A 14,648-nucleotide genomic window follows, 5' to 3' on the forward strand; every position below is an offset into this window, starting at 1 on the left:
AAATATTTTCTGGCTGTTTTTATCGGGATATTTCCTGCAAAAAGCATATCTACATTATTTTGACGATCATTAATGATGAAGTCATAGTATGCTCACTTGCTCCAGCAGTTGTTTTATGGAATCATCACAGTTTTTCTGTTTTTAGCGTAAAAGTTATGACGCACATGTTGTGAACTTGCAGAGAGCGCGTTCTTTGGTTTTGTGTCTTTTATATGGAAAATGGCTCCTACGGCAAGCTGTGAAAGTTTTATAAACTTTTTACGCCAATTACAAAAATTATTCTTACGTGAAATCTGCTCAAAAATACCCTTTAATTTCGCTGATCTTTAATTAAAAAAAAAAAAAAAAAAAAGTGGCACAACAGCCCTAATGAAAAAGTCCTATGGGATCCTATAGGAAATTGGGCTTAATTCTTATGCGATTCTATAGGATCTTATAGGTTCCTATAAGACTTATTCGTAAGGGAGGAGCTTCAAGATTGTGTCTTTTTTTCCTTCTTGGCGCAAACTTAGTTTAGAACGTTTCTGTGTCGCAAATCTTCAGGCGGTGCCTAGGCCTCCAAACCCAATGCATGACATGCAGTTTTGGCACCATATGTACCTGTGAAATGCCCCCCCCCCCCCACCCCTCTCCGTCATTAAAAACGGGGATGGGGGGTCCAGTTTCATTTCCCTCTATGAACTAAGGGCACTCATAACACTCCTGGGCCTACATGGTAACCCCCCCCCCCCCCCCCAACCCTCAATATATATATATCTTGGACTCGTTCGTGATCAATAAGTTTGGTCTAGACTCATAACGTTTCCGGAAACATGAAAGCCTTTATATCCATATATTGGAAGGCCAGTAGAGAACGTTATTCCAAATAGCCTATAGAAGAGTAATGCCCGAATCCAAGAAATAGACCATATTTTAATTAGGCACGGAGTTGTTTGGAACGGTGTATTTTCGAAGGATTCAGAAGGCTGCCAGGTCCATTTTTCCATAATTATGAACAAGTACAATATCTATGATCCTTTACCTCTGATGAACTCTACCAGAGATTAGTTCATTTTGGCGACGTGGATTCGTTAAAAGGTGGTATGAGGGGGAACAGGTTGATAAATTTAGTGCTTTCAAATTGTTTGTGTTTACAGAAGCAAAGAAACGATACTTAGTTATTTAACATTTGTACAGAGTTTACACACCTTGACCCTATAATCAAAAATTCTACTGGAACAGGTGAGCTTCTGTGAGTCTATATAAGTATAAGTACAAATAAAGTTTTCATATCACTGATCGTGAACAGTCGATATACACATTAGTATGTAATGGATTGCACTAACTGGCAAACCTGGGAGAATACAGGCAAAGACATTGCAGTAGTTGTGCCGACTGTGCTGTGATCACATTCACAATCGATGTTGAGCTTGCTGTTGTGTTACTTTTCGAAGGTTCGTCGATATGTCGACTTCTCATCATGCATTGTTATATGTTTAGATACTATGGTTATGTGTCAAGCTTACGCATGACCAGATGATATTGTTGTTTTCAAATTGCCCTGTAATTACTTTTTTTTTGAAGAGGCGAATTTGTACATTGTTACAAGTAGTCTTGCAAATATATAAATAGCAATGAAGTTATTTCGTGTGGAGCATTAGTCATATCAGTCAATAAGATACAGATGCAACCTTGCTTTCAAGTCTATTTCTGACATCAAATTTTGATTGCTAGCAAGCATAACATCTGATCCCAATTTAAGATAGAAAAATTAATATTATGGCGTGTCATACCATGGACAGTTAAAACTGATTATTAAATGAAAATTTATCAATATACCATTAAATAGCACAGGATTTACAATTACTTCTAATTTGGTTTTACCCCTTTTGTCCATATTTGTGGAGCCTCCAATTCTGTGTTGACCCAGACAATTATGGAAATTGGGAAATATTTTTGTCAGTCAACCTTCCAGTCTCAGTTAGATTGTCTCAAACTTCTTTACAAGTAGATAAAAATCCAAAAGCAATACATTCTAGGTTTATGTTTGATATTATTTATTTAAGTAATTTTTCATCTTAACAAAACTAATGCTATTACCAGTGCAAACATATACAAAGCAGTATAATACAAAATACAGCTGCATAGATAATGGTTCTATTTCCCTAAAACAAATGGGCAGTTCTAGCCAGCTAACTCATAGGAAGCTGTACAGTTCTAGCCAGCTAAGTAGTAAGAAGCTGTACAAGGCTTATATTTAAAGCAAGCAATAAGTCAAAAATCAAAAACAGATTTTGAAAAATGCACCAGAAATATGCTTACATACATTTCTTGATTTACACTCAATATTTACGTGAATAATTAAAAACCTCTCAGAATTTGACCATTGAGTATTTCATAATTATAAGTGTACTAGATAAGTGAATTGTCTTGTCTCATTTTTAATGTCCCAAGGAAATATTCAATATTCACAAAAAAAAAATAAATAAAATAAAAAATAAATAAATAAATTAATTAATTAAAAAAAAAATAAAACAATAAAATACAAATAATAAATAAAAAAATTCAAATATACTTGATTCGATGTATGAAATATTTTTAATTAAAAAAAGGAGAAAAAAGCTGAGGGAATTCAGTTCACTTCACCACATACCACACAGAACCCACCAAATGTACCAGATGCCCTTCACGGTCTGCGAGACGAAGCAAGAAACTCAAGTAGCATAAAACACCAGAACAAACCAATTAGCCAGGCATTACCCTTCAGAAAGCCTTCTCCTGACATGTCTTTATTGATAATTGATTAATTTTTAAAAGTACCAAGAAATGGGTAAAATTAAAAAAATCATTATTTCATTTGATCATTTTGTTAAGGCCATACTTCCTTTTTTTTTTTTGCAGTTTTTACGCTGAAAGGGTGTAAATTTAGAGGTAATCGATGATATTTGTGGTGTAAATAATATGTGGTTTTGAACTCTCAGTCCAGACAGAACTAGCAGTGAAATAAGGCAGGAAATGCACCTAATTTGACCTAACACACTTCATGTATCTTTTCACAATCCTATAAATCCTCAGCAAATTTGAAATTTCAACACGGACGCATAATATCTTTCTGGGTCAATAAATTTAACTGAATTATCACTTATGAAGAACCATCAAACCTAGATACAGGGGAGTAAAGTCCATTTTTTCATTGGTCAATTCTGTTTGTTAATCCCATTATTCCCAATGTGTTCTTTAAAGGCAAATTTTTACCACGCAAGCAAAAAAAAAAAAGCATTACAATTTGTCGCCATCACTGGTTCTCTACCACCGCCACTACACACGCCATTACAAACAGCTCAAAGCTCATATACAATACAAAATCAGCAGTGTTGCAGATGCCACAAATTCTTGTATAAACATAGGCATATATTTATATATAACAGCTTCAGACTTCATACAAAGAGTAATATATCTATTTATATATTATGTACATATTTTCGTTCGTCTTTGCCCATGAAAAAAATTGGTCATGGTCATTTATATTGTGAAGGAGTGTTAATGCAATATACAATGTCATTTTTTTACAAATGTGACAGACTGTTCTGATTTTGCTTAAACTAAGGTGCTCATTAACAAACTAAGATTAAAATGAAAATAATAATAATTTTTTCTATACCACTAAATAAATATCTGTACATAAATTGCACATCTACTTGTCACCAAGCATACCCACCATGCCTGGAAAAGGTGCAGTAAAATTGTGGACATATACTATACATATTTAAGTACTTTAAACCTTTTTCCTTACTTAAAGCAGTGCTGGAAACAAAACTAACAGAAAAGATAAAGTTTAGAAAACAAGGAATTTGTACAGCAGTGAATCAAATGGAAGCCTAATTTGTAAAATCAACAGAAAATAAAATTCAGCTTGTTCCCTTAATATACAGAGAATCAAGCTGAAGTAAAATTCGTAGAGTAAGAAATTTGTAAAATAAGAGTGCCATGAATTTTGCAATTTCAAAGTGGGTGGTTTTGATTTACAAAAGATCTGATACACTTTCCAACCTATAAATCTTTAAATGCTGTTCATTTTTTTCTGATACAATCAGATAGTTTTAGATTAAAATGATTCAGTTAATCTTTTTTTTTTCTTGCTTCATACTTCAATCTACATTCTTCAAAATCACACAGTGTTGAAGTTATTAAAAGCCCGAGTGAAACAAAAAGCCTAAGTACTTAAAATAATAATAATAATAATAAAACAATATACATATGGATTCTATTGAAATACACCACACATTTTACTTTTGTATTCATAAATGCCATAATCCTGAAATTGATCATATCTTAATCTTATGTACATACAAATTAACGGATCCCCTGCATCCATAGTGCTTTGCTTCAAGCCAACCCAGATGCACAGCCTGATTACAGTATCAAGAATACATTCTAATTTCTTTCCCTTCAAATCTAAATTCAAAGTCAACATAACTTAATGCTCCTTCAGAGGCATTCACATTAGCAAATCAAATGTAGTGGGCTCATAACCAAAGAAACAATATCTCTATGTTTCCTGTGAAAATTTATTTACCCTGTTCAAACATAATCTTAAGTAAAATAAACATATTCATAATTATCTCTCATTGATTTTCACCGAGCTGAATTTTTTCCATTTGCACAATGAAAAAAAAAATGAATGTTCATAAAATGAAGCACTTCTAATATATTGATCCAAAGGTGCTTTTAGGAACCATGTTCTCTTCGTTGTCACGTTTTAAGTACAGCCTTGCTAGAACCTGCATGTCTTGTCAAAAAGAATACAGGAACAAAACAACAGATCTAAACACTACAGTCCCACACTTAAAATAGTCTGTAACAAAATTGAATTAAAATCAGCAGCTTTGTAGGAAGATAATGATAAAGGCATCACAATATGGCCATTTGATTTTCAACAAACTCTATAAAAAGTTTGCAGCATTTCTACTGTGCTGTCACCTTGTGGCAGGTTGCCGTTTCCTTTATCCTGGCGCCACCTGGATTCACCCGTTCCTGGGGCCAGCCCTGGCAGTGGTTCTACCATCCTGACTGGTATGATTGTCTTTATATTTAAAAGACATGGTTGCCTAACAAGTCCATATCTTTGTATGTAAGTTAGCGGTCTGCTGTTGTCCTCTCTTGAGGAACAGCACCATCTACACCTACTTGTGCTGGACATCTTTTAATGAGTATACATACTTCAGTGGCAAGTTACAGTTGCACCATAAGTACTAACAGGTGCCCCTTCAGATCAGATCTTTGATGCTCAATTCCATGCTTTCCTCCATTTTGTACAATGTCTTTTTAACTCGTAATGACGTTAATCTGGCTGCAGGATGGTGATTCCAGCACTCTTGCATAATTTTGGCCATAGTCCGCAAATACTGGAAAATACAAATTAATGTACAAAACACATTAAAACTGATTAATGTTCCATTTTTATTAAATTTCATCTCATCTCTTTTTGGAAAGACTTTTTCCATCAACCCCAATATCCTTGAACTATACCCCCCCCCCCCCCCAACCCCAACATACTTCTAACTTGAACCCCCCCCCCTTTCTTTCATCTCTTTTCTCTGTACAGCCTACCTCATCACTGGTCCACCTGTTAGGTATGGCAGGCCTCTGTCTGTCCACACAAACCAGCTTCCTGACGTCCTCAAAACTAGGATCACTGGGAATCAAGTCCTGGTATGGGATCTGGTATTCCTCCACTATACCTAAAATAGAACACAACTGCACAGTTATTCTGTACTTCAGAATGACTTTACATTCAGAGACTAGTTTAGCAAAGGCATATTAAGACTGAATGCCTGTTTTAACAGTGGCATAATAGTGTGATTCAAACTTTGAAGTCCATTGGATGAATGCATGAAAAATGTTTAGTGAAAAAAAGAATAACAAATAAACTTAATCTCATGGTGGATGCCACATATAAATGAGCTATAGCATGTGTCATATCCAAGTTATTACATTTGTCAGCAAGGTGTATTTGACTTCATTTTGTGCTTAGCACTCTTGTATGTCATATACACCTCCCTGAATGGTATTACATACACATTATACACATAACATACAAGTAGGATATCATGAGTCCAATAGCACAGATATGACTGTGACTTTTACGTACCCCCTGAGACACACCGCCTGGCGATTTCCCACAGTACCAAGCCAAATGAATACATATCTGCCTGCTTAAATGCATCAAAGTGGTTCTTCTGTATCGTTTCATCCAGCACCTCAGGCGCCATGTAGCGCTTGGTGCCCTGGCGTGTGTTGGGGGCAATGTCTACCTCATTGGTCTCACTGGTAAAAAAAAAAAGATGTTCAATGTCATATAATTTTCTCAATGTATAAGTAACTAAGAACGTTTAACATCCAAATATTAGCAAGCAAACCATTAGTTAAACATCTGAATCTGATGTTAGGTATTTATTTTTTTTAACAAAACCATTTAGTGAAATTTATAGCTCTCATACCTAGAAGACACTTGCAACTAGTTACATAACTTATAAAAATCATTGAAAGATTCATCCATATTGTGTTGCCGGTTCAAAAAAATATTGATAGCAATTGCGAAAAGCTGCCACCAAGAGGATCAAACAGCCCTCCCCCACGTTATATTGTGATTGCAAAATTTAAATTGTGTTAACATGGTTATGAAATCTCAAATTGTCCCTAGCAAAGCAACATCTTTATCTAATAACAAAAAGCAAGCCACTCAAAATATTTGTATTCCAGCGCATTTCAACCATGTTAGTGATTTACTTTCCAGAACAATTGATCATTCCTTTCATTATCCTGAAATCCCTTAGGAAATTATAATCATATTTCTCTAGTATCAGAAGCCATCAGGAAAAAAATGGTAATTCATAAAAAAAGTGCTTTATTGAAGCGACAAAGTCAAGGCAATCAACGTGGTCACAATGCAATTTCCTCCGCAATCCTCGAGCATATATCCTGTAGTCTGATTGAAGCTGTTATCAACCAGCGAAAGTGGAACTATTTCTTGCTCATTTTATGCTGGATCTTTTATCAACGCCCTAATGACAGGAGATGTGGGCATTGTGTGCATGCTGAATAATCAGGCATGAAAAAATCTTCAATGGGTAAAATAACTTGGATGATTTTTTTTGCCTGTTTCAGAATGGGGCATCCCTCAGCAGACTTAATGGAAAATTAGAAGGCATCAGGAACTTGTGCTTAGAGGTAAAATGTGTGGTGCCAAATAAGTGTGATTTAAATAATAATAATAATAATAATAATGATGATGATGATGACAAAAACTCAAATTATGCAGTTAAAATTTAGACATTGAATTAATATGCATATTTATCCAAAATGCCCTTCTTTTATTTCTATTGCTTTACCTCCCTGAGACTGACTACTATTTTCTTTTTACACTGAGTCTTTCTCAATAACTGTTGATTGAATGAGCCAGCAATGCACTCTGTGGTTTTACTCTGATCAATTACCAGTCAGAAAAAAAATCTGGGTACTGAAATATTTCAATAATCTACCCAGTATATTGGAAAGCCCCTATTTGCCTTCTTTATTTTTAAATCGTCAAAACACTAACCATTACTCAACAATTCCACTTATAGACAACAATTTGCTATTATTTTTCAACAATCATCATAACTAGTTGAAAACAAAAACAAATACTTTTCACTGAAGACCACATTTACCACAAAAAACTTTTCCATGAAGTTCATATTACCTGTCTTGGGCATTAAAAGTATTTGTGGGAAATATAGTTCCTCAATTAGTATAAATAGTAAAGTAATGACTCGATCTTTTCAATTGGGGGAGATTATGAATTTTACAGATACTGTATCTATAAGTCATTTTTTTAAAAATCAGAATGTATCTTTCTAGGCATAGCAACAAAATTGAAAAGTAGGCTGCCTTATAGTTCTATCCTATGACGTAAAAGCACCACAAATGCTACACTGAAATATAATGTTTATGCTTCTAAAATAATGTATCTGAGAGACAATAATTTTTGCCCATTCAAAAGATCAAAGTCGTTACCGTAGTTCCAGTAACCTATGTATTTTACCTGATGGATCTGACGGCTAAGCCCAGATCAGCAATACAGCAAGTTCCATTCTTCTTTACCAAGATATTTTTGCTCTTGATATCTCGGTGGGCAATAGCAGGTTTACCTGAAATCAAGACCAATATAATAAATGCAATTTATTTGAACAAGTTAAATGGACTGTGAAAGTAGGCCTAATGCGTCCTGACTATATCTTGTTTTTAATCACTTTGCCATTGGATCTACTCCTCATTTGTAAATGTTATATCAACAATCTTCTTGGATGACACCTACTCTTTGCATCATAAGGACTGAAATAATTGTGTTACTTCACTTTTGATGGATTTTCAGCAAGCTGAGATTGTAAGCACAATTAATGTAAAAGCTTTCTTTAGTAAATCTGAACAGTTGGGGATTCACATATAATTAATATGTAGCAAAGGGAGGGAAAAACTAAAACCCAACATTCTATTTATATCTATGTCTCCTCACTCCTACTTTCCAATTTCATTTATCTTAGATGAAAGAAAAATATTATATGCAGAGGTTTTTTTTCCTTTTCATCTAATACATCACTATCCCCCCCCCCCCCTTTTCTCTGTAATTTCTGCCTGTCATTCATTCCTGGTGCTCCAAATTCCAATAACTTGTTCTCGAAATCTGCAATATCTATTGATTGATGTTCCCACTGACAGGTCCATGGTTTTCCTCTGCTATCACAGGCTTCTAATGCCAGCAGTCAGCTAAATTTAGTGTACCATTAATAACTGTGTCCATCATCTATGGAAAGGATATGAATTGTTCTACTGAAACAGATCTGATCTACTTCCTTAATAACCAAGCTATCTAATGGGGAAGAAAAAAAAAAATACATTTAATAAAAAGTAAAATGAAAAAAAAAAAAAAGAAAGAAAGAAAAGAGGGGTTGTTGAGTTTGTTAAATTTTCAAATGGTTTCTTGCTTTAAGAATGAACACAAGAAAGTAAAGAATCTTCTCCTTAACTTTTAGATATTAATTTGGAAGCACAATAATAAACAGATATATGTGAAAAATGAGTTAAAATTTTCAACCTGTTTAAGTACATTCAAAGCTAATGTACTAGTAACTGTCAGTACACTTGCAATGAATAAGGATAAATCCCCCCTGCATGCTTAGGTTTTTCAAAACACTTCAGTCTACTAAAAAAATTTCTGATCATGATTTTAAGGATGAATTAATGATTCCAAAGCACTTTTTAATTCAAAAGAAAAAATCCATTCTAATTGGTTTGCTTCAACTTCTGCTTGTAGAGAAAAAAAAACCCTCCAAATTATCTCTTCAGCTTTCTCTCCATTACTTTCAATTCCCAAGGTTTCACCACTAAAACTGAGGAGATGCATCATTATTACCAAGGTACAGACTGTAATTGATGGTCCTGCGGAGTCGATAGCACTTTCATTGCTTAGTTGTTACAAATTGCTCTTGCTTTCGGCTGGCATAGCTCCAGCAATTATCTTACTGCATGGAGAGGCTCCTAAAACCATGTGTATCCAGAACACTTTGCTGATCAATATTTTACAGTTTTTAGTGCACGCAATTAACTTTTTTGTTAATGGTGTTACTGTCTCAGCATTTAATGTTCAGTCTCAAGCATAATTAACAAACACCTCTATGGCAATAGACAGTGCAATATTTATAGGCATGTAGCAGAAAGTATTAATCCCCTTGCATACATGACATATTCTCAGGCATGAGCACATCTGCAATATATTAGGCCAGAAACTCCTCAAAATAGCACCTTCTACACATAATATACAGTCAAACCTTGTTCTTTTGAACCTGATCAACACCCTTTAAGTCGTATGTTTCTACTTTTCGACTGATGTTCCTATATACTGTTTATCTTCAAGTCGAAAAAGGATCCGTTTTTCCATTTGGATAATGTCTTTTTACTTGCAGAGTTACATTTCCTTACACATTTTATAAACATATTATTATTCGCCTCTTCTATCGTCAGGTGCATTTCCAAACCAGTTGTGAAGGTTCAACTTAGTTTCATACTGTCTGACCAACTGAACCTATGACCACAGCATTTAACCAGAGGAGGCCAGTCTTATCCCTGAGCTGTCCCACTACTGCTCAGTTGCCAGTCTTATCCCTGAGCTGTCCCACTACAGCTCAGTTGAATAATAAGACCAGCAATGGAGATGATAAGAAATCATGATTACTCGACAATGACTACAGAGAAAATTGAGCTAAATCTTCACAACTGGACTGTAAATGTGGCTTTTCTTACACCTTATGGTGCATATCTATATGCGTTTTTTTTTTTTTTTTTTTTTTTCAAATTGTATCACGAATGTTGGACAAAAGCTTATGCTGTTTGAATGCTACATATTACATTCACATAGCACAGGTCATGCCAAGAATTTTTATTAAGCAAAATAAAATTTCCAGTTAATAAATGATACACTTTTAAGAGAAACCAAAATATTCCATACCCATACAGTGTTTCCCCTGCACTTAAATGAGCGAGGCGCCCGCCTCGATGATATTTGCAAGCGCCTTATATAGATAAAAAATATATAGATAAAAAAGGAACAAATAAAGTGGACTTCGTTGATTTTATAAACTTGGAGAATATTTTCTATTGATTTACGGGTGAGTTTTGTGAAAGCAGTAGCGTTGTAAAACTGGGTCACGTCAGTATTTTGCGTGGAAACCTATGCATTGAATATGAATTTCCATGACTGAATAGAACCATATTAATGAATAAACGAAGAACTAAAATTGATGATAAGTGTGATTTTCATCTCTTTAATTCCGAAGAATTCAATTAACGGTGTTTGAAGTTGATTATAAATTACATCTCAAACTACGTATAACTAGTAGCGGGAGTCGCTTTGCGCTGAACGACAAGAGAGAGAACTTTTGCGGCAGTTTTATATTAGGATGAAGCGCTCCCACATGCAAAGTCAATTGACCAGTTACTTTCACAAGAATGTGAAAACGGTAAAAACAACATATTTTATCAACTTTTTGGTCAATTTAAAAATAATTCAATGTAGTAAGCCCTTTTTCTCGTTTCTTGTAAGTATTAAAGTAGTTAACTTTTTTTTTTTTTTTTGAAAGAGTATGTTCTATAAACTGAAAAGGACTAAACATAGTGAATGCACAGACTGGAAAATAAATTTTGTCCAAACCTTTGTTATGTCATTACTGAATTTACTCCTCAAAACATCTAAAACAAGACAATTCAGTGCCACATAAAATGTAAAAAAATCAGTTCTAAATACCCTAAAATGCACCAAATTGCACCTCGATTTAAAAAATTTTCCGGGGGGGCATGCCCCCGGACCCCCCTAGTATTGCTGGGATCGCGGACTGTCTACCACCTCGCAGAGCTTGAAAGCCAGGGGAAACACTGCCCATACTCATAAGTTTTGATGAAATATGATGAAAATTTAAAAGGCAAGAGTAAGCGCTGAATGCTGCACCAAATACAAGCCAACATAACTTCCTCTTTACAAGTTCATACATCAAAGCAGGCCTGCTACCTGCATCATCACCCATATCTTGTTTGATGATAAATCTTATGAAATTACAACATATATTTATGTAAAGTCATTGATGTTTGATGATGGCCCATTGCAACTGATTGATAAAAATTATAGCGGTTGTTTTACAATGATTTTCAACTATCTACTGTATAGATTTCATCTCCCGGTTTGTAAATTTTGTTACTGACTAGCCGTTTTCTGGGGTCTACTGGTCCTAGAAGCCACAGGACTGTGCATGTGGTAGACCAGTCAGTGTATCTGTTGTACCTCTTTCTCTGTTTATTTATGTATGCAAATTGTTTGGTAATATAATGTTATTGTGTCATATGTCATATGTGAGCAGACATGACATTTGACTTCTGTCTTACCTCGTGTTCCGTATATTTCTGTATGTAAATGTGCGAGTCCGTTGGCAGCAGAATGCGCCAGGACCAGCATGGAGTGAGCGTTGATTGTGTGCTCCTTCAGGTAGTCGTGCAAGGACCCGTGTTCATGCATGTCCGTAATGAGGAAAAGCTGCGTCCAGGACCCTGTGCCCTTGATGTCAGCAGCAATGAATCCTGGGAAGAAATCAAGCGGGAGATAAAAACTAAGTTGAAAAGTGGTTATTCTGAAAACAAGTAAAATATAGGGTTAATGTTTTACACTGCAGCAGAACCTTGTTTTTCATAGCTTACTCCATTTGAACTAACCCTTACATATTCATTGTTTTTCCTAACCCATATGTCATGCAAAACAGCCATTTATATATATTTACCATAATAATGTATAATTAACTCAGGGGAGATGGACTGGAATACGAACATAAAATGAGAAGATCACATGTCACATAAATAGCGCATACCATTTGGACACTTCACTACTGGATGATACAGGTCTACTGAGGATATTCATATATTCAATACCAAATTAGAAAGTAAATTTCATTTTTCACCCCTTTTTTCTGATGGCCTGTTTTCTGAATGCTTAATTACAGTCAGTTGTGGTAGCGTTAGTGAAGGTAGAGAGGGAGTAGGAGCACCACTAATTTTTCCACCTATCCATCTATTTCTTGTGCATGGAGGGGGGTGGGGGGGGGGGGGTAAAAAAAAGGTAACACGACATCCTCTTCCTTCAACAGTTCAGAGTGCTATATAACAGAGGCAGTTATCCAGCAAATGTGACTCAATGTACAATGTGTCTAGAAAATAAATATGATGAAAGGGCAGATACATATACAATTCTCACCAATCCTTACCCAGAATATTCTCATGTCTCAGAAGTACGGTTTGATATAGCTCTGTCTCTCTGAACCAACTGGCTTCTTCAGTCGTGAAAAAGATTTTTACTGCAACTTTTTCTCCTCGCCATTTTCCCATCCATACCTCACCATATCGCCCCTTGCCTATGCTTTTTACTAGATTAATTTGTTTGGCTATAGTTCTCTGAACCTGAAACAAAAATGAACAAAGCATATAAAATGTCATAGTCCATATAAACAAGTGACCACATTTTCAGGTAGGAACTTTGAACCACTTAAAACATGATCTCGGCACAATTTTTATGGCCAATTTCATTTTGGTTTCCATGGTGCATCATTTAATAGACACTGGATTATACTGTTTCCATGCAAATATTTAAAGAAACACATAGTTAACAAATTCCTTTAGGAATATATAGCTTGGATACATAAATCAGAACTGAGCCATGTAGAAACCGGCTGGTTTCACACAAGAACTTAAGACCATACGTTGGTCTTAAATTAAATAACAAGTTTTTTTTTATTTTACTTTGACCCAGCATAAATCATTAACAGCCCAAAATGAAATGAAATGCTAGACCTGTTTTTAAACAGAAAGAAGCAGCAGATGTAATAGGGTACATGTATTTCATGTATTCACAGGTATGAATATATATATATGTAATAGTATATTGTAGCGTACATTGATATAAGTGCCTTATTATAAATAGCTCTTGTATATAAATATGTGATATGAATATGCATACTGGTGTTAGCGCCCTTTTTATGTCACGTGGGTCATGTGACCCTGGACTATAAAAGCGGTTGGCGCGTAATTCAAAGTGAGATACACCAGTGATCGGCTGTGTAGATAGTACGAATAAAGATTTTTCTAAAAGGACAATATATTTGTTGTCGTGCCTCGGTTACAAAAATGGCGCAGTCGACAGGATTACCAAATGCTCAGCAGTCAAATGTGACTTTCCTGGACTAAAATGTGGATCGTTTTTTCTTTCATTGAGATCGGATACACTTTTCTGATGAAGCTGTGAGCTCCGATCAAGCACAAAGTTGTACAGGTGAGCTCGTGACTTTCTTATGACAAAGTCAGAAATACGATTATATTCTGAGCATTAAATTAACTATTCGCCGATCTAAGATTATCACATCTTGGTGTATCGGAAATTGAGCTCCATTATATCCACTTTGCGGACTTATAATAGTAAAGGTGGTTCTGAGAGGAGGTTCATCGATATCCTTCTCCGCTTCTCCATAGTGTGGAGCTACAATGAAAACTGACTTACAGACTGATCTCCGACAGATTGGTGATTCAGATACGATTTACCGGTATTACTTCCTGGTGAGGTAATCCATGGTGATTCTGAGGTATAACTTTCCTGAAGTATTCTCTGATGATTCCAAGGTGCAACTTCCCGGGGTTATCCCCTGATGATTCCGAGGTGCGATTCTCCGTTGTGACTCCCTGGTGATTCCAGATGTGATTCTCCGATGCGATCCCCTGGTGATTCCCGATGCGATCCCCTTGTGTTACCGATGCGATCCCCTGGTGTTACTGATGTGCGAGTACATCTTCGTAATTCACCGGTCCATTATTGCGTGTGATGAGATCCACCACAGCGGAGGCCTTGTATTCATTCGGAGACAGTGGTCAATCAGAATTCAAGGACTTTCATGATCTAAACGGACAGTGACAATTGTAACTGTGTTCACTATATTATTTTGAAATCGGACTCTACGCATTTAATTCTTTCATTTCTGGATGTGTACAGGCATTAGTTAATTGCAGTGGACGGCGGAATTAAAGGAGGTCGAGCAGAAAGTGATAAG

General features: G+C 35.5%; 1 protein-coding gene across 3 annotated transcripts in view; it reads right to left on the reverse strand.

Moving 5' to 3' along the window:
* Positions 1–2,019: 2,019 nt before the first annotated feature.
* Positions 2,020–14,648, reverse strand: part of LOC106160415 (bone morphogenetic protein receptor type-1B) — a 42,433-nt gene continuing 29,804 nt past the window's right edge. For all 3 annotated transcript variants that reach the window (XM_013537010.2, XM_087003513.1, XM_087003512.1), the window contains exons 6-11: positions 12,819–13,011; positions 11,950–12,141; positions 8,063–8,168; positions 6,131–6,306; positions 5,590–5,720; positions 2,020–5,384 (exon numbers count right to left, since the gene is read on the reverse strand). In XM_013537010.2, coding sequence (XP_013392464.1) covers positions 5,247–5,384; positions 5,590–5,720; positions 6,131–6,306; positions 8,063–8,168; positions 11,950–12,141; positions 12,819–13,011 — 936 coding nt within the window. In that variant the 3' untranslated portion in view covers positions 2,020–5,246. The remainder of the gene's footprint in view (positions 5,385–5,589; positions 5,721–6,130; positions 6,307–8,062; positions 8,169–11,949; positions 12,142–12,818; positions 13,012–14,648) is intronic.

The sequence above is a fragment of the Lingula anatina genome, chromosome 2, assembly GCF_051362555.1.
Source record: "Lingula anatina isolate TDL-2025a chromosome 2, LinAna3.0, whole genome shotgun sequence".
NCBI lineage: Eukaryota > Metazoa > Brachiopoda > Lingulata > Lingulida > Lingulidae > Lingula > Lingula anatina.